The 19076-nt window shown below is 59.9% G+C and overlaps 7 protein-coding genes across 7 annotated transcripts; 4 read left to right on the forward strand and 3 right to left on the reverse strand.

Moving 5' to 3' along the window:
* Positions 1 to 123: 123 nt before the first annotated feature.
* EHS24_003989 (uncharacterized protein) lies at positions 124 to 7119 on the reverse strand (the record flags this gene model as incomplete). The annotated part of the gene is made up of 4 exons (XM_028619622.1): positions 124 to 5633; positions 5688 to 6402; positions 6454 to 6800; positions 7059 to 7119. The coding sequence occupies 4 exons, from the start codon at positions 7117 to 7119 to the stop codon at positions 124 to 126; spliced, it is 6633 nt and encodes a 2210-aa protein (XP_028478594.1).
* Positions 7120 to 8055: 936 nt separating this feature from the next.
* EHS24_003990 (uncharacterized protein) lies at positions 8056 to 9080 on the forward strand (the record flags this gene model as incomplete). Its single annotated transcript, XM_028619623.1, has 4 exons — positions 8056 to 8426; positions 8512 to 8637; positions 8710 to 8998; positions 9060 to 9080. 4 exons carry the CDS (start codon positions 8056 to 8058, stop codon positions 9078 to 9080), a joined length of 807 nt encoding a protein of 268 aa, XP_028478595.1.
* A 414-nt stretch (positions 9081 to 9494) lies between these two features.
* Positions 9495 to 10446, reverse strand: EHS24_003991 (uncharacterized protein; the record flags this gene model as incomplete). The annotated part of the gene is made up of 6 exons (XM_028619624.1): positions 9495 to 9565; positions 9608 to 9750; positions 9790 to 9925; positions 9963 to 10055; positions 10114 to 10165; positions 10210 to 10446. 6 exons carry the CDS (start codon positions 10444 to 10446, stop codon positions 9495 to 9497), a joined length of 732 nt encoding a protein of 243 aa, XP_028478596.1.
* A 484-nt stretch (positions 10447 to 10930) lies between these two features.
* EHS24_003992 (uncharacterized protein) lies at positions 10931 to 11731 on the forward strand (the record flags this gene model as incomplete). Its single annotated transcript, XM_028619625.1, has 1 exon — positions 10931 to 11731. One exon carries the CDS (start codon positions 10931 to 10933, stop codon positions 11729 to 11731), a length of 801 nt encoding a protein of 266 aa, XP_028478597.1.
* Positions 11732 to 12214: 483 nt separating this feature from the next.
* Positions 12215 to 14052, reverse strand: EHS24_003993 (uncharacterized protein; the record flags this gene model as incomplete). Its single annotated transcript, XM_028619626.1, has 4 exons — positions 12215 to 12838; positions 12892 to 13469; positions 13513 to 13801; positions 13882 to 14052. 4 exons carry the CDS (start codon positions 14050 to 14052, stop codon positions 12215 to 12217), a joined length of 1662 nt encoding a protein of 553 aa, XP_028478598.1.
* A 906-nt stretch (positions 14053 to 14958) lies between these two features.
* EHS24_003994 (uncharacterized protein) lies at positions 14959 to 16246 on the forward strand (the record flags this gene model as incomplete). The annotated part of the gene is made up of 2 exons (XM_028619627.1): positions 14959 to 15157; positions 15204 to 16246. The coding sequence occupies 2 exons, from the start codon at positions 14959 to 14961 to the stop codon at positions 16244 to 16246; spliced, it is 1242 nt and encodes a 413-aa protein (XP_028478599.1).
* A 644-nt stretch (positions 16247 to 16890) lies between these two features.
* EHS24_003995 (uncharacterized protein) lies at positions 16891 to 18340 on the forward strand (the record flags this gene model as incomplete). The annotated part of the gene is made up of 5 exons (XM_028619628.1): positions 16891 to 17088; positions 17245 to 17748; positions 17801 to 17919; positions 17956 to 18043; positions 18224 to 18340. The coding sequence occupies 5 exons, from the start codon at positions 16891 to 16893 to the stop codon at positions 18338 to 18340; spliced, it is 1026 nt and encodes a 341-aa protein (XP_028478600.1).
* Positions 18341 to 19076: the final 736 nt, after the last annotated feature.

Genomic DNA, 19076 nt, shown 5'->3' on the forward strand with positions numbered 1-19076 from the left:
GTGGGGTGGGGTTGGGAGGGGTCTGTACAGGAATAGACTTATATACGGTGGTCGTTTGGGAACAGGCAGGGAAGAGAATAATTCTTTTTGTGGGTTTTTTGGCGGCTTTTTAACATGTTCAGTTTAGACCCAGAGAGTGTCCTCGTTGGCGGTCCAGACGATCCAGCGCATCTGCTTGGCGTCGGTCGCGTGCACGGGGGGCAGGGTCTGGTCCGTGTCCAGCGTGATGCGGCGGTTGACGAGGTTGGTGTCGACGAGGTACTGGAGGACGTCGCACGCCTCGAGGCGGTCAAAGATCGGGGACAGGCGCTGGCGGAGGGTGTGCTCGGACAGACCGGGGCGCTGGAGAATGTGGCCGAGCGCAGCCTTGATGGCACGGCGCCACTCGGCGGGGATCACGTCGCCCCAAATGTCGACCCAGCGGCGGGGCTGGCAGCGGTTGAGCACGCCGGGCTGGGGGGCGACGCGGCCGGGGGCGCGGGGCGACACGCCAACAGTCCACGAGGCCAAGTGCTTGCCCGAGACGAGGCGGGCATTGTCGTAGCCGGCCCAGAAGACACGGGGCGTGTCCTCGCGCGCAAGGGCCGCGAGCACGCCGTTGATAGTGTCGTGCGAAAGGCCAGTGATGCGCTGGATCTCACCGCGGAGGGCACCGTTGACGCCGGCGAGAACGACAGAGTCCAAGACACTGTCAATCTCGCGCTTCGTGACGGTAACGTTCATGGCGGGCCAGGCGGCAGGGCGAGGGAACTCGCTGGGCACAGGGACGGCGACCTTGGGCTTGACCGTCGCGGGGTAAGGAACCAGAGCAGCGTCAAACTCGTACTCGAACGAGTCGTCGTTGAGCGCGCGCGTGTTGTAAGTAAGGCGGTTGGTACGCAGGATGGTCATTTCGTTGACGTCAATGTTAAAATCGACCTTGTGGTTTGAGACGAGCGACATGAGCACGCCAATGTCACCAGAAGTTCCGATAATGGGCCACGTGGTACCGCGGTCGTCGTTGTCAAAGCGACGGAGCGCATTGTCGACCTCTTCGTCCATGTCGACCGGAAGGGGGCCCTCGCACGCAGTCAGCCACGAAGTCGTAAAGGCGTAGTGACGGCCAGGCGAACGGTTGTTGAGCTGCGGGTGCTTGAGCAGGATGCCCTCGTTGACAAGAGCCGCAATGTGGGGCTCGTACTCGGCCTTGGGGATGACGTTGAGCAACCTCTGGGCGTCGTTGATGCTGTACGTCTCGGACGGGGTAGCAACAACCATCTTGAGGAGCGCACGGATGGCACCCTGGCGACGCCACGCGACACCAGTCTCGGGGGGCGTGTACCTCTTGTCGCCGTCATCGACAATAGAGGCGAGCGAGACATTGTGCAGACGAGTGTCCTCGGCAACCGCACCACTCTCGACAAGCTGGTCAAAGCTCGTGTTGATGGGCTTCAAGTACTCCCACTGGTATGCAGCCACAATGTCGCTGGGGTGCGTCGGGAGATCGGGGACGTCCTTGGTGGCCACAGGCGCGGCAGCCACAGGGAGCCTGAGAAGGTTCTTGTTAATCTTGGCACGGAGGAAGTTGACGTGGGTCAAGAGGTCAAAGTCGGTGTGGCTGGCCGGGTTGGGGTCCGGGAGCTCGGGGTGACCGCGGTGCTGCACCCAGAGGTGGTAGAACGCCTCTTCCAGACGGCGGTAGTATGCCTCGCGACCGGGCTGCTCAAAGAGCTTCTTGAGCTTGGAACGGAGGACCTGGTCGCCAATGTTGGGGAACACTTGGGTCATGGCCAAGCGGCCGCGGTGGCTGGTGCCACGGCAACGAGCACGAATGACGGCTTCCGAATCGATAAACAGCTCCTCGTCTTCCTTGCTCCAGTGGTGGCGGTAACGGCGCAACTTGACGTTGGGGTTACGGGCCCTGACCTGCTTGGCGCGCTTGGGGGGGCGAGCGGTGACGGCGCGCGGCGCAATCTTGACGTGGCGAACAGGAGCGTAGCCAGACTTGAAGCGGAGGTACGACTCGACGATGGCCGTAAGCTCGCCATCGCTGGCAATCTCGCCGAGGCGCTTCATGGGACGGTTGTGCGTGATGTAGTCGAGAATCTCCTGAGTAACCTCGACGCCGGCACGAGTAGCCGCAGCACGAACGCGCTCGTCGTAGACATTGCGAGCGGCACGGATACGCGACGCGAGCTCGTCGCGGATCGCCTCTTTTTCCTTTTGGCGCTTTTCGCGCTCGCGGAGGCGCGTCGCAGCGTTCTTGTCGGCGACCATACGGGGAGCAGCAATGCTCTCTCCCTGGACGGAGCGCAGGCGGCGATCAAGGTAATAATCCACATACGACGGCTGGAGGGCATTGTCGTAGGCGACCTTTGCGACCTGCTCGGGAGTGGTGACCAGACGCGTACGAGTGGCCTTGTCGACACACGCTTCGAGGTTCGCACGCTGTTGGGGGACGAGACGGACCTCGTGACGCCAACGGTTGTTACCGCGGAGCGTCTTGGGGTGGTCAATACCCACGTCCAGCACACCGCTGACGTCGGGTGCATAAGGGAAGGGTGGGACGTCTTCCATGCGAGAGACGTGAGGCGCCTGAGTCTCGAGAGCGGATACCTTGATGGTGGCCCAAATGTTGTCCACCTCGGTCGGGTTGCTGGCTGGCATGAAGCCAAGGAGCGAGAGGGATGGGTCACTGATGTGGTAGACGGGGACAACATCGTGGAGCAAAAAGTACGAGCTGGCAGCAACGTCCGAGCTGCAGTCAAAGTGCGCGAGGTGGCCGTCGCCACTCGAAATGTCTGTACAGTGGATCTTGGCACTGGCCTCGTCCGAGGGCGAAAGAGGAACGATGAGCTGGAGGAACGACAGCATGGTGAGGAGCGTGCGAACCATGCTCTTGGCACCCGAGCTGCCGCGACCGGTCAAGGCGGCCTTTTCCGCAATCTCGCGAGGCATGTCGCGCAGACGGAGGTCGAGGTTACCCGGCGTCTGAAGCCAGTCGTACAGCTCCTGGTCAAAGCCGCGAACCTGCACAAAGGCAAAATAGAAGCGCACACGAATGTCCTCGAAGACAAACGGCAAAGCGAAGATGCGAGGCGTACGTGAAATGACCGACTTGGACTCTAGGTTAGCGTTAAATGCCTCGACAAGGGCGTGGTGGAGGATCTTGGTCCGGAGGCAGCGACCACTCTGGAAACCGTAAAGGTAGGCGACCATGTTGGGCTCGGCGAGGAAGACTTCACGCTGGGAAAGTCCACTGGGGCCGCCCTGCGGGGTAGACGGCGCGGGGCTCTGTCCGGGGGTACCAGACCCCATGCGCATGCTGCTGCGTGGACCGGTGCGGCGGTATGCCGAGTATTCGAGCGCAGACTTGGACCTAGCAGTAGGAACAGGCGAGGACGCCGGTCCGGCAGAGTTGGCGAGGCCACGGACGTAAGATTGAATCTCTCCTTCCTCCATACCGGAAATGTAGAGCACGAGGACCTTGACCCAGCGACCAGTGGTGGTAGGAATGGTGGCGGTGCGCTCCTTGAACCTGCCGTCGGCGATGAGCTTGTTCACCGTGCGCTTGAACACCTTGCGGTCCATGGCTGCACCAACTTGAGGCGCGTTGGGGTGGTCTGTACCAGCGTACTTGTGCGACCAGTCCTTTTGGGCAATGTAGAGCTTCTGGTCCGAGAGGATGCTGCCGCTGTCGAGTAGGCACTGGTAAATCTCGTTGGCACGACGCAGAACGGCAATGTCTACACGGACGACACGTTGGGCGCCGCCGCCACCACGGTCGTGGTGCGCAGGCTTGATGTCCTGGGTATCCTCGATGGACTTGAGGGGCGGCTCCGCCTCCTCATCGGTAGGCACCGTGGGAAGTTCTGCAGCAGGCGGCTCCTCGATGGTAGCCTCAACTGCCGAATCGACTGTGGGCTCGGGCGCGGTAACAGCGGCCTCGGGCGCGGCCTCTTCGGTGCTCTCGACCGCGGCGGCGACGGACTCGACAACCGGCTCTGGAGGCCCATCAATGAGCGACTCCACCTCCATCTCCATCACCTCCTCCTCGAGGTCCGCCTCGGGAACCGGCGTGGCGGCAGAATCAGCGTTGATGACTTCCTGGAAGCGTCGAGGACGCTTGGACGCTGGCACAGGCGTGCCCGCGTCGTCCTCCGCCGCAGGAGCAGAGAGAGGCGTAGTTGCTGTAACGGACTGATCGACTGCCGCCAGGAGAGTGGAGCGACGAGGACGCTTGGACTGGCGCGTCGGCGTCTCCTGCACCTGTGCGGCGGCTCGGCGGGTTGAGGTGCGGGATGCACGAGCGCTGGTGGGTGGTTCGGGGGCGGTGGCGGGAGTCTCCTCCGTGACGACATCTGGGGTCTCGCCGGCAACCACTGCAAGGGTGTCTGGAAGGATGGCAGAGGCGGTAACAGGCGTGTTCTCGGCATCGGTCGCAGCGGCAGGCTCGGAGTCGTCGGCCATCTTCCTGCGCTTGCGCGAGGGACCGGCGACGGGTGATGACGGAGCTGCCTCGGCCTCATCGTCGTCACCATCCGTCTCCTGTTGCTTCTTGCCCCTTCCGCGCTTGGCCTTGGGGGTGCTTGTAGTTTTACCTCCCTTGGCAACAGAGAAGCCGCGGTAGAACGCTGGGGGTTTGCCTTCGGCGATCTGCTCGTCCGTAAGAGTAGGAGCGGGGCCAACGCCAGAGTAACCAGCAGGTGCCGCCACGAGCTTGTCCGCCGTGCGGACATAGATAAGAACCGACGGAAGCTCGGGCGAGTTGAGCAGGTTGCCGACAATGGCGCGGTTGCGCGAACCGTCGTCGTTGACAATAAAAATGTACTTGCGAGGACGACCGCGTTCCTGGGCTTGGTTGTCGTACTTGGTCTTGGACTTGAGAGGCTGCTCTTCTTCCTCTCCCTCTTCCTCGACCTCGACCTCGATATCCTCGGTGTCGCCCTCGGCCGCTTCGCCTGCGGCGGCATCAGGGGCAGCCTCGGAAGCAGTAGCAGCAGCTGCTGCCTTCTTCTTTGTTGCCTTGGACTTGGGAGTGGCCTTGGGCTTAGGAGTGGCCTTGGGTTTGGGAGTGGCCTTGGGTTTGGGGGTGGCCTTGGGCGTGCGTGGAGTGGCTGTCTTGGCAGCAGCAGCAGCTGCGCCACCTCCGCGCGCGCGCCGGCCACCGCGAGGAGGAATAGCTTTCGGTGGGCGCCCAGTAGCCATCTTGCCGACGGGGACCATGGCTGCAGCAAGGATTCCTGCCCAGCGATAGTAGTTTTCAGGCGATTCTGCAAAGATGCGGAAAGACACGTCGGCAAAACGGCCTTGCGCGTCGTTGGGGGGGTGAGACTCAATGGGCTGGCCAAGCTGCTCCATGTACCTGAGGTACGCGTCGGCAGTAAACACACGCAGTCGGCGCATGCGCTGGTGGGACTCGATGACACAGCGGATGGCGTGGTGCTGAATGTGGGGAGGAAGGTATGCCAAGTCGTGGCGGTTGACAACGTGCTCAAGGGTACGCTTGAACATGCCCGAGAGACCCTTGCAGAGGTCAGCCAGCGTACGGCCCTTGACGGCCGATTCGGTAATCGAGTTGAGAATCTGCGCCTCGATGCTCTGGACCGACAATGCGCCTCCCGAGGACTGGAAAGGCTCCGCATAGTCATCAACTGTGTGTGTATGTCAGCACACAGAAACAAACGGAAGCGAGAGTAAATACGTACGGCTCATGGGAACCTCCTTGTCGTCTCCAGGTGCTGCCTGGTCATGCTCGACCTTGGGCTTGGGTACATAGTCGGGGTTATACTTTGTGAGACGAAGGCACGCGCGAGCTGATGTACCAATGTCGACATATTCGACAACGCCATCCTCAATCAGAGTTGTAATGTGGCGCTGCAGTTGACGGCGGTGGCGAACCTGCCAGGTGTTTTCAGGCCATCCAATGACCTGGAGGAGGTGGTGGTTACCAAGAAGATGGTTCTTGAGGTTGGGGTGGTGGAGAACACGGACCAAGCGGTCCTTGGGGATACGGCCTGCGACAAGCTCGAGCTCGGTGAATGGAGAGAAGTTGAAACCGAGCTCCTGGGCTCCACCGTGAGCCTTGGCTTCCTCTGAATCGACTTCACCGTCGGCTTGCGTCGCAGGGGCCGTGGGCTGAGTCGGAGGCATCGCGGTACCGGCATCTCGAGCGATGTACGCGCGGTAGTGAGGGTTTTGTTCGAGGAACCGACGGTAAACGAGCACACTGGTCGACGAGCCGTGCATCGAGGCGGGAATCTTGGCACAAAGTCCCAGCTGAACCAGTACCTTGATGTAGTGGAAGGCACTGTTCTGCGTCGTGTCCGTCATGGGGCCGAGTTCAAGGGCGGAGACACCCTTCTCGCGCGATCGCGCAGCGAGTTGGAGGTAGGTGAAGATGGTGGGGGTGATTTTGGCAATCTGTGTTTGATCGTCAGCTTCCTGGGTCCCCATTGCACCAGTATAACCCACTCTTTTGCGCGAGCCTGTGAGGCGATAGTAGATCTCATCCTCGGTGCAGCGCAGACGAAGACGGCCGGGGTACCGCGCGAGAAGTGCAGCAAGATCTGTCGTCGGGATGGCCGGGCCGCCGCCATCGTCGTCGCCGAGAACACGGAAGAGCTCGTCATCAAAGCCCGCAGTGCCGGCCATGGGAACATCCGACTTGATGGGGAGTAAACTGGGGAGTGCATCCGTCGCAATCTCCACCTGGAGACACTTGTGGCGGGCGAGAAGGGGCCACAGGTGCGCAAAGTAGGCATCATCGACGTTGGAGTCGAGTGTCTGGAGGTACGAACGGACCGCGGGAGGATCGGCGCCTGTGGGGGGGGGGTTCATCAGCTCTGAACTTTTCGTCGCCGCCACCGCCATCCATCGCCGCCAGCGACGCGCATCCACCTCAACGCGACCACGACTCCCTCCCGGGGACACTGAGGATGCCTCATCGAGGCCTTGGATGTCCTCCACCAGGGGATTGAGGGCGCTGAGTTCGATCCCCGCATCCACCGGATGGCGCGCAGACTTTTGCCCAGGAGACAGACGTTGCTTGGGAAGGGAGGGCCTAAAGGTGCACTTACCGAGGACGCCCTCTACGGAGACGTACTCGAGACACGCCTCGAGTAGCTCGTGAATCCTCATGGCTGTGGAGTCATGCAATTGCGGGGGTGTCGGGTGTCGGAAGGAGGGGGTTGGTGGTGCGAGGGTTGAAGAAGTTGGGACTAAATGTCACAACAGAGGGACGAGTGGGTGAGTTGGCGAGCGGAATCAAATATTGCCGTGTTCCCAATGCGTCCAACGGCTCAGCCGTGTACCGTGTGTATGGTGTGTGCCGCCGCTTACAGCGCATACGCATGCAGGTGTGGCCTGGGAATGCAGCCGTGGTGAGAAGACAAAGAGTGCTGTACAGTTTACAGCTCACGAGAGCTCTGCCAATGCCTCAACGACTACGTGCTGTCTGCCCTTTCTAACCAAGTGCACGAGTGTATACTGACGAATTGCTCAAAATACAAAAATACAATATCCATCGTTAGTAACCTGCCCTGGAGATTAGAAAACACATGTGCCAGCTATTATTGACCGGTTGTTGTTGACAAGACTTTGCCTGGGAGCGTCGCCAGATGTCCTGCCAGACTCTCCGTGCTGTGGCCGTCGGGGACGTTTGACGCATGCGGTAACGGCGAGCAGGCGGCCAGCCGGTGCTGCCGGCATGTGTTGAGAGCAATCGATATATGGTAAACCGCGTGTGGGTCTCGTCTAATGGCCCCTAATAGCTTCCCCTAATGGCCCCCGGGTGTTCCCTGGGTGTGTGTCTCTGCGGCGGGACGGAATATGCACGCGGCGACGCTGAGATTCAAAAGTGTACGCTTTGACCTCCTTTGTATCCCGTCGCCCATTTCGGGCATCCCGTAGTCTCACCCTCACTCTCTCTCTGTCTCTCACTCACTCTCTCTGGCGTCTCACTATCTTTCACTCTCTCGTCACTGTCAATGGCCTTGTAGCCGCTCGGCACCGACACCATCCCCATACACACACACACGACACACAACACACACCCCGCTATCCCTTTTCGCCGCCATGACCTCCCCTCCTTCATCGCATCCATTCCTGCGTCCCGCCGTCGCCGTCGCTTCAGCAGCGTCCGGCTCACTCGACGGCCAGCAACGCAGGGCATCGTACGGCTTCACTGGCGCCTACCAGTCAATGCTCACGCCCGTGACCGGCAGTGAAGACACCTCCTTCGCCAGACCCACGTCTCCAGCATCGGCCGCAGCAACATCATCACGCGGACCATCTCCCCGCCCCCCTTCCACCACCCGCACGCCCTTTGACACCACCATGAACGGCAGCGCCGAGCCGTTTGCAGACCCCTCCGAATCGCCTCGCAAGCTGTCGCGGTGGGAGGAAAAGGTCCAGGGTGACTTGGCAGGCTGGCGTGGGGGCGAAGGGTGAGTTTTGAATGCGCGCGCCTCATAGTGGGCGGCGGCGAGAGGCGAGCGGGGTGTGCTGACGGAGCAGGACCCCGCGTTCCAGCGTGCCCCAGGCGGGCGTTCCCAACGAGACATACTATGGCCAGCCTCCCACCGGTGTCGTCGGCCGTGATCTCCCAAAGGAGATTGTTCGCATCGAGCGCGACTGGTCGCTGGGAGACATTTGCCAGTGAGTCCATGCCCGGCGTCTGTGACGCGACGACACGCCACACAACCCCCCTAACGCCACCCCCAACTGCAGGTTCGCGACCGCCTTTCCTCTCGAACTCGAGTCCCGTCTGTCCCCCGCCAGCTTCCAGCTGTTCGTCGAGGCCATCAACGACCCATTGCGAGAGGCATACTCGACCAGTGGTGCGGTGATTGACAACATCATCGCCATCGTCACGTGGTGGACAAGCCTTATTTGGCGTACGAGCCACTTTGAGAAGGAGCTGCAGCGCGCCGAAGAGGTCATCCGCATGGCAAACGAGACAACGTTCAACCGCGTGGGTCTCAACATTCTGTCGCCTCGTGAAGTCGCATTGCAATACGTGAGTTTAAAAGCGGACCTGCCGTTCTGTGCCTGTGCCTCGCTGACCTTGCGTCCCACAGCTGGAGATTGAGTACTACTGAGCTGTACGACGGAGCTTGGAGACCGAGTACTGCGCTGCTGCACGAGCGCACACGATACACACAGACACCGTAGAGACCTTTACATGAGTATAATGTACCCCCTTTTGTTGTGATCTATCCAGATTCTCGGCCGCGTGGGGCACGGCAGGACGACGCTCACTGAGCACGATCTATGGAGCGCATTTGAGTTAGGCGTCGTGTTAAAACCCTTCATGAACCGCTTGGCCAAACCCTGTACTTGCAATGGCACACGACTGCAAAAGGGCTAGCCCAGCTCTAGGACCAGACCGAATCGGAGCGAGCCGAGGTCAGCACCATGGACCGGCGCGCAGCCTCAGCTTCCCGCGCGTGTCTCTTGCCCAGTACAACTTAAGTACAACTCAGCCGGCAGATGCATGTACCCAGCCCAGACGTCTACGCAAGGGTAAGACCAACAGCAACGCTCGCGACCAGCGCGTCAATGGCAAATCCCTTGTCGGCGTATTCTGAATGTCAGCTGGTTGGTTTCACTTTGACGCCCAGCTCACCTCGAAGCACTTGGGACAGCTGAGTGAGGGGCACGAGACGCTTGACAATATGCTCTCCCTCCTCGAGCTTGGGCACTGGCTCGGGCGCGTCAGGAGGAAGACGGATGTCGACCGTCACAAGGTTCATGTTGGCGCCGGTCATGCTGTTGGGTCAGCGCAGGCCTAGGAAAACGCTCACCCACCCTGGATCCTTGACCAAGACTGGTGACACGGAGCGAACAGTCACCCCTGCACCGGTGTATCCCGTCTCCTCGTGGAGCTCGCGGAGAGCGGTGGTGGCTGCGTCCTCGCCTTCGTCAATCAAGCCGGCGGGGAACTCTGCTGGGTCAGACACGGACGCACATCTTGTACCCACCAATGACTGTCGCGCCTGCGGGCGGGCGGTACTGCTCAATGAGGACGACCGACTTGCCCGCCGAGTGATGCACAAGAGCGAGAATGTGACAGCCTGCAAGTCAATACACTCTGCTCTTGATTCATTTGGGTCTTCAATCCACCAGACTCACTGTCGACGCCGCCCTTGGACCGCGTGCTGCGGTTCGCAACCTCCCAGAAACGCTGTGCATTAGCTCATGCGGAAAACGAGGCCGAGAGCTACCAACCTCCTTGCCTTCTTGGTCTCGCCACTTGATCCGTTCCAGACGCAGCCACTTGGCCGGGGTGGAGAACTGCTCCGTCTCGATGATCTGGGGCTTGTGCGACATGGCGCGGGACAGGATGACGGTCGGGCGAAGGGAAACGGGATGGGTGCGATGCTTGAGAGCTGGCGTTGAGAATCGGTGCAGTAGAGCCGTTGTGCGTGTGAGGAGTGGACGGCTGGCCAGATGTGGACAGCCCATGGGGTGGTGGGTGTTGAGAGGTCAACGACTGTGGGACGTCGCGTAGGTGAGCGTAATGGCACGACGTCATCGGCGGTTGTTCATTTGAAAACTGAATTAGTAATCGAATAGGAAACGCTTAGGGTTTGTATTGCGATTTGTAACCTTCTAATTTCGCGCACCACGTATATGACGCTAACCCCAAGATCGTCCCAGAGATCCCAGAGATCAAGCGTTGTAACTCACTTGTCCCTTCGTGCGACAGTAACTCACGGGTCACGGAAACGTTGACAGCTCATGGATCACGGATCACGGAAACGTGAGAGCAACACCCGACAGCAAACAGAGTGGCCACAAGCCACAGACACTCGGGAGGGGATGGCGGAACAACCCGGTGGACGGTGAGCGGGTTGAGAGCAACGTGACGTCAAGCGACACATAAGAATGCTTTGACTGACCCCCGCTGTCTCCATCGTGCCCATCACCTCTTCACTGCACTCTCACCATGACCTTAAAGCCCACAATCATCCTGGTCCCAGGCTGCTGGTACCCGACAGCGACCTACGACAAGCTCGTCGCGGCCCTTTCCACGCGCGGCCTCAAGTCCGTGCCCGTCGTCCTGCCCTCGTCCTCGACAGGCTCACGCGACGCCTCGTTCCTCGACGACATCACGGCGGTACGCACCGTGATCCTTGCCGAGACGACGGCCGGGCGAGATGTCGTCGTCGTCGCGCACTCGTACGGCGGCATGCCGGCGTACAGCGCTTCCAAGGGGCTGACAGTCGGCTCTCCGTCGCCGTTGACGGCCGCTGAGGGCGGCACCGGCAAGGTCATCGGCTTCGTGCTCCTCGCTTCAGGCTTCAACCTCCCGGGCATGTCGTTCCTGGATCCGTTCGGCGGTGTTCCCCCGCCCACATGGAAGGCCAACACGGAGACGGGGTTTGCCGAGCTCCTCGCCGACCCCGTCGACATGTTCTTCCACGACCTGCCTGTGGAGGAGGCCAAGGCGTGGACCGCGCAGCTGGGGAAGCAGAGTCTCCTCGCCCTCTCCAAGGGCGGCGAGCACTCGTACGCATCCTGGACCGAGGCGCCAAACTACTACGTCCTCACGGCCGAGGACCACGCGCTACCCCCGGCTCTCCAGCGTTTCGGCATCGACTTTGGAAAGCAAAAGGGGGTGGACGTGACCGTCCACGAGCTCCAGACAAGTCACTCGCCCCAGCTCAGCAAGCCGGACGAGACAGCGGCCATCATCGCCGAAGCCGCGGACGAGTTTGTGGTAAAGAAGGCCAAGCGGACAGAGTGAGCATGGTGAATTTATGATCCCCTATGTAAAGCAGAGGTCATCCCGAGCCCTCCAATTGCCCGATGCCATCTTCTGCAGTGGCCACCAGATGTAAGGAGGACTCACGCAGCCCATTCCCAGATAACGAGACATCAGAAGTGAAAGCATGTCAGTCTTGGGCTCCCGTTCGCCCATAGCACGTCTGTGGCCACATTACGACGAGTACGACGGTCTCTGCTTCAAAAAGCTCATGGGACATGTGTCTGCATAGCGGGCGACCGTACCTTCCTCGCGCGATCTTATTCGCGCATATTCCAAACACTAACACCCCTGGCTGACCCAACAAACTCTTGGCTACTAGCCAAGCATCGGCATGCGGACGAAAGGGTTACATTGACGCCGACGTTGGCCCCAACCCAGACCGTTTCGTTGTGCCACCATTGCCAGACAACGCACAGACAGACTGCCACAACGAAACTTTCGCCGTGTGGCCATGTTGCAGACCTACTGCTTCTCAGCACCCTCGTGGGCCCTGAGAATCTCCTCGTCCGCATCATCGGAGACGGTTGTCGAGCTAAACTTGCGAGCCGGGACGCGGCGCTCAAACAGGACGTCGAGCTCACGGTATGAGCGGCCGCGAGTCTCGGGCAGGCGGAAATAGACCCACACGGTGGCGATCAATGCGATACCGCCATAGAAAAAGCCAGCCTTGCCTGCCCAGCCCCAGGCCGTGTTGTTGATCATGTACGGATTGAGGATACCAAACACGAGTGCCGCAACATTGTACATTCCGCGCGAGAGGCCGATGGTCTTGTTTCGCACGCGGGTGGAGGACATTTCGCCAATGAGTGTGAACGCGAGTGGCCCGACGGTGGATTGGTAGAAGGCCATCCAAACGAACAGCATGGCCGCAATTCCCCAGAGAGCACCGGGGTGTTTATCGGAGACGCAGGCGAGGATACCGACAACGAGAAGGGCGGTGGTCATGCCGACCATTCCGGTGAGGAAGATTGACCGGCGGCCAAAGTATGAAATGAGGACCCATGACGCGCAGGTGCCACAAAAGCCCATGGCCATCATGCCAAGCACGAGCTTGAAGGCGTCCGAAGTACCCAGACCAGCTTGCACCTAGAGCAGAGAGTGAGTGGGTAACTAGGCACATTCGTCATAAGCCGACTTACAAAGAAATAAACTCCAGATATGCCAAGCGTAATTCCACTGAACACTTGGCAGCCATATGCCATCGTGGAGATTTCAGTGCGACGGAGGTCTGTGCCCTTGAAGCAAGAAGCGAAAGAGCCCCTGTTCTCGGCAAGCTCCCTTTCGAGGTTGTTGGTACGGACCATCATGGCGACGTTGTTGTGGATGTAAGTCGCGTCGGGCTGGCTTGCCAGGCGACGGACACTCTCCGCAGCTTCCTCAAGGCGGCCTCGACGGACGAGCCACCATGGTGACTCGGGTGAGAAGAAGATGCCAACAATAATGGGAACAGGCCACATAAACTGGATACACCAAGGGACGCGGTATCCGTTCGTCTCGTCCAGGTGCACGACTGCGTATCCGTTCAAAACGCCCTGGCAGATGAGCTGGCCAATGACCCAGGACAGGTTGACGTATGTCGTTAGGAAGCCACGGAGAGAGATCGGGAGCACCTCAGAGGCAAAGGCAGTGCTGAGTGTACTGAACACGCCCCAGGGGATAGAGCAGCATGCCTGCCCGACAATAAGTACAATGCGGTTGGGTGAAAATGTCACCATGGCTGATTAATTAGAAATTAATTATTTTTAACATTTGTCACTCACCAATAAATGCGTTGAGGACTGTGAGGTGGAATATGAGGGTCCAGCGGTAGCCCCACCTCTCGACTTGCCATGCCCCAAGAAGGACGCCCACAAGGGACCCGACAGAGGTCACGACAGTGAAGGCCATTTGCCAGTTGGCCGGAACGGACCAAATACCGCCGTCGTGGGCTGGGTAATAGTCGCCATACTTTTTCTGGAAAGCCGGGAGCGTGTAGAAGCTTCCCAGGAGCATGGTGCCGTATCCTTCCATGATAAGGGTGGAAGACGCAACAAAGGACCAAAAGACGGCCTGCAAAGTCAGTGATCAGCGACGGGTGTACGACATGATCTACAAAAGAAAAGGAAAAAAACTGATTTTTTTTTACATACCTTTTTATACATCTTGAATGATGCCCACACCCCGAGGTTGCGCTGGTACGCCTCGGCAGCGATGGCCTCGTCGTGGTCGGCCCATTGAGAGTTGGGGTCAGCGACAGCCTCCACATGAGAGTATTCCGGCTGCGCCTTGTCGTCTATGACTGTCTTGTGTAGGTCGCTCATGGAGTGCAATGTAGTCAGCCAAGGTTGTTGCGATCCGGGGATGAAGTTGGAGGCCGTCTGCAGTGGTTTATGTACCTTTCGAGACACAGACTAGCATGTTGACTGCATCCTACAGACTACAACTGCGGCCCTCAAACCAACACGGGTGAACTGTGTCGATCCCCGATGCCATTCCATCCGAACTGCCGCGGTGTATGGCACCCAACCATATGCGAAAATGGCAATGGGAATGTTCATGTGTGGCATGAGAGGAGAACGGAGATACCAAGGCGGCAATGGACACACTAGATGCATTAAAGACGGCAGTCCATGTAGTAGTTTAATTGACGTATGCGGTGTGCATGCCTTCTTCTCGCCATCTGTCATTCGCGTCGTGGGCAGCTGCCCTTCGGTGATGTTGGATCCGGTTTGCCTAGTGCAGACTCGTTGTGCCGGCGGGAGACTGTCTGAGCTATCATGCCCGCCCACGGGAGGACAGTCTTCTTCCGAGACGTGTTCGTTCGGCGACCGCAGTGCCACTTGCGTTAGGCTCGACTTGGCAAGTGGTAGATGGGCTCTCCGTCGCGCCGTCGCTCGGCCGCCGCACGTTTCTCGGACGAACCCGATGGCGTCATCCGATGATTATCCGGTAACCCACGTACAAGTTGCCGGTCGGTCAACCGGCGCCGGCCCTTCAACCGCCAGAGTGTGCCCCATGGGGGCGGGGAGATGGGTTGCCAGCCGGGGATTCCGTCGAGCAGCACGTTAGACCTTTGTCAGCCTTAAAGCCTTTGTCATCGTCGTGCTGTTGTGGCGTTCCACTATCGCCCACTAATGCTCATCGTGCAGAACGTATAAGGTCACCCCACAGAAAGAGCCATCCACACAGACCAGCATCGGTTTAGCCGCACCATCTTCACGTACAACATGACTATCACACCTGCACCAAAGCTCACGTCAGCGGGCAAGGCGGCTCTCGACACCCTCCTCGAGACCAAGGTCGCGGGGCGCACTGTCCCAGCCGTGACCTTTGGAGCCACCACGGCTGAGGGACCAATCTACTTTGCCCAGAGGGGCGAGCGCGTCTTTGGCGAACCCGAGAAGGGAGACATCGGGCCAGACACTCGTGAGCTCCTGTCCGCCCACATTGACCTGCTGAGCTCATACCGCAGTCCTGCAGCTGTATTCGACAACCAAGCTCGTGACCACCACGGCGGTTCTCCAGCTCGTCGACCGCGGCCTGGTCGCCCTGGACGACCCGGCCGTGGTGGAGAAGTATGCTCCCGAGCTGCTCAAGCTTGACATTCTCAAGGAGTACAACGACTCGGGGCCCGTGTGGGCCAAGCGCCAGAACCCCATTACGCTCAAGCACCTCCTCTCGCACTCGTCTGGACTCGCGTACTCGTTCACGTCGCCCAACGTCGCGCGGTGGACGGAGGAGACCGGTGCGCCTGGCCCGTGGGGCGGTACGATTGAGGGCTTCTGCGAGCCCCTCAACTTTGAGCCCGGGACGAGCTGGGTGTACGGTATCGGTATCGACTGGGCCGGAATCATCATCGAGCGCGTCACCGGCCAGACCCTTGCAGAATACTTCCAGGAGAACATCTTTGCGCCGCTGGGCATTGAGAACTTTACATTCTACCCTAGCGACCACGTCCGCTCGCACATCCAGCAGGTGGTCGGCCGCAACGAGGACGGCAGCCTCAAGCCCGTCCCCAGCATCCGTTCCCTGGACACCACCCCCGGCCAGCTCAGTGGCGGCGGTGGGTTGATTGGCACGGCCCGTGGTTACCTCCGTTTCCTGCAAGGTGTCCTTGCCAGCAAGACCGAGGGCAACGGCGGCCTCATCTCGCCGGCTTCGTTCAAGACGCTGTTCACGAACGCTCTCCCTCCCCGTGGGCCCGACAACACCTGCTACCAAGGTATTGGCACCATGACCAAGCGTCAGGACTACCACGACCCGGCACACGTTACCAACGGTACCGCCGAGGGTCTGGAGCACTCTGTTGGTCTCCTGCTCAACATTACCGACTCGGTCTACGGCCGCAAGGCCGGAAGCGGCTGTTGGGACGGCGCGGCCAAGACGCAGTACTGGGTGGACCCCACGACGGGCGTGGCTGGTATCTGTTTCTCGCAGATTCTTGCGCCGAACCCGGACCCTTTCATGAAGGTGTACAACGCATTCGAGCGTACTCTGTACGACAACCTGGAGTAGAGGGATAGCACAAGAAGAATAAGCGGCGGAGGGTTAGATAAGGGGTTGGTGTTCCTCACACGCGTCGTGAGGGCCTAGACTCGTGTAGACTTTCCCAAGGATGCAAAGAAGTAGTGGACCCACGTATCCGGAAGCACTGTTCACTCTGCAAACGTGGGAGCATGTGCAGGACAGGCCCAACCGTGCCCGAAAGTGCCTGCTGGGCCTGTTCGGTGTCCATCGAACAGGCGTGCGGAGGAATCGACCTATTCACCGGGTCGGTCTTTACGATCCATCTCGGACATGAGGAGGCAGCAAACCGTCCAACAATGGACCTTTGCTTTATGTAGGGCGTGTACCAGGGTGCATACGGCGTGTGGCCACAAGTACAGTTTACACGGCGCGGAGAGTTGGAACGAATGAGTGAGCTTCGCAGCAGCCATTGTTGTTTTTCCGAGCGGACCGTTGGCACTTTCGGGCCGTTGCCGATGCCGCAATATGGTCCGATGGGTTTGCCCATAACGTCCGCAGGCCGCTCCGACTGCCGGCCCCAGCCCAGACATGCCAGACAATAAGTCTAGACGGCGCTTCTTGCTCCACATCATCTTGGTCCCCCCTTCTGACATTCTACTCACTCACTTTCGCTCGTGATCCCCTCACAATCAATGGCTCTTCGCACTCTCTCCTCCGTCCCCGCACGCGCTGGCGGCGCCCTCCCGGCCGTCGCGACTGCCGCGTCGTCCAGCGCGCGCTCGGTGTCGTCGTCGGCACCTCGCCAGACCGAGGCCGAGCACGACCAGCACCGCGTCAGGGTCGCTCCCAACACGGCTGCCAGCAACGGGTCGCACAAGGTCGAGCACAAGGTGTGTACAGTGTGAGGCGAGAGCAGGTGTGGGGAATAGTCCGTGGTCGGAGGGCAGACGGGGCCCTTTTGTGGGGCTTTAGTCAACACCTCTCCGGCCTCTCCCCTAGCTTCCCCTGAGCGACCTACCGAACCGCAGCTGACGCTTGACCTGTAGACCGCTGCTGCCGGTGGACACTCGAAGCGCACGCTCCCCAGCTTTTCGATGGACGGCAAGGTGTGCGTGGTGACTGGTGCTGGCCGCGGCCTGGGCAACGAGATGGCACGCACTCTTGTCCAGTCTGGCGCCAACGAGCTCGTCGTTCTCGACCTCGTCGAGGAGCAGGCCGCCGCGGCTGCCAAGGAGATTGAGGAGTCGTTTGTGAGCCAGGGCCTGGCGCCGCCTGGCGAGATTACGGCTGTGGGCATTGGGTGCGATGTCGCCAACGAGGAGAGCGTCAAGGCCGCGTTCCAGCGCATCAAGGACCTGTTTGGCCGCGTCGACGCGCTCGTCACCGCTGCTGGCATCGTCCACAACTACACCGCCGAGGAGTACCCGACCGAGAAGATCCGCCAGCTCATGGACATCAACGTCATGGGCACGTGGTTCTGCGCACTCGAGGCGTCCAAGCTCATGCCCAATGGCGGTTCCATCATTCTCATCGGCAGCATGAGTGGCAGCGTGAGTCGAGTCTCCGGTGTGCGTCTGTGTGCAGTCCTGACGACCGTCCCAGATTGTCAACATCCCCCAGCCCCAGACCCCGTACAACTTCTCCAAGTCGGCAGTTCGCCACATGGGCCGCTCCCTTGCTGTTGAGTGGGCCAAGAGGGATATCCGTGTCAACGTCATCTCGTGAGCTAGATCGAGTGTGCGTTAGCTGACGTTCAGGCCTGGCTACATGTGCACTGCCCTCACCAAGGCTGTTCTCGCCACCAACCCTATTCTCGACAGTGCATGGCACAGCGCAATTCCTGTTGTGAGTACGAGTTGGAAAGGGAAAAGGGACAGCGTAGCGGCGACCTGCTGTCTGCTGTGTCTGGCCCGTATGGCAGCCATTGCCGTTGCAGGCGTTCACAACAGAGCCGGGCAGCTGCCCGGCCACCGCTGGCGTTCCTTGGCAATATCTGGCGGATGAACAAGATCACTGACTCGACAGGGCCGCATGGGAGACCCGGCCGACCTTGGGGGGGCTGTCGTCTACCTCGCTTCGGATGCCAGCAGGTACACCACCGGATCGGAGATCGTCATCGACGGCGGCTACACTGCCGTCTAGTTTTCTCAACAAGGATAACGATAAGGGCGGCGGCAAGGAGGCAGATACATTTGGCTGTGCTCTAGCGGACTGGGACGGCAAGGCGTTGTTAATTGGGCGCGCGCCCACGGGAATGAATGTCACAAAAATAAGCAACAAAAATGACTCGTTCGAGGCGTTGCTTTCTAGTTTCTGTCGCGGGCGGAGTCACCGTGCTTGCCATGTACTGCCAGTGCCGTGTACCGTGTGCTTGAGGGCGTCCGTTTCAGCAATCCGCAACGTTTTCTTTCGTTTCGCTTCATACATGAGAGGGGGGGGGGGACGGTCCGCTTCTGTCACACGTGTGGCCAATCGCTCATAGATCTGTCAGTTGCGTACCAATGGCTAATGTACCAATGTGGTCAGCCGCGACAGCAGCCGGCTACCGGGTTAGGAGTTTAGCGGCTGGGACTGCTGTCGACCATGTTTTCAGCTATGCGTTGTCGCTGTCTGTGTTGGCAGTGGAATGCCGTTGACATGCCGGCGGTCGGTTGGAGAACGCGTTGCCACACCCCTTCACGCACGTTTTCGGATTCGGGCAGAATGGAGTCACAAGAGGACGATGAATCTCAACGTTAGATGTACAACATCATGTCGACCTGTTCAATTTTTAGACAAGGGGGCGACGGGGTACGGCGACGCGTCCAACTTGTCACACAGCCAACACGGCCACTTGTGCCACACATTGGCCTCGACACCCCCTTGGTACACGCCCCAA

This window comes from Apiotrichum porosum, assembly GCF_003942205.1.
Source record: "Apiotrichum porosum strain DSM 27194 chromosome Unknown scaffold_2, whole genome shotgun sequence".
Lineage (NCBI taxonomy): Eukaryota > Fungi > Basidiomycota > Tremellomycetes > Trichosporonales > Trichosporonaceae > Apiotrichum > Apiotrichum porosum.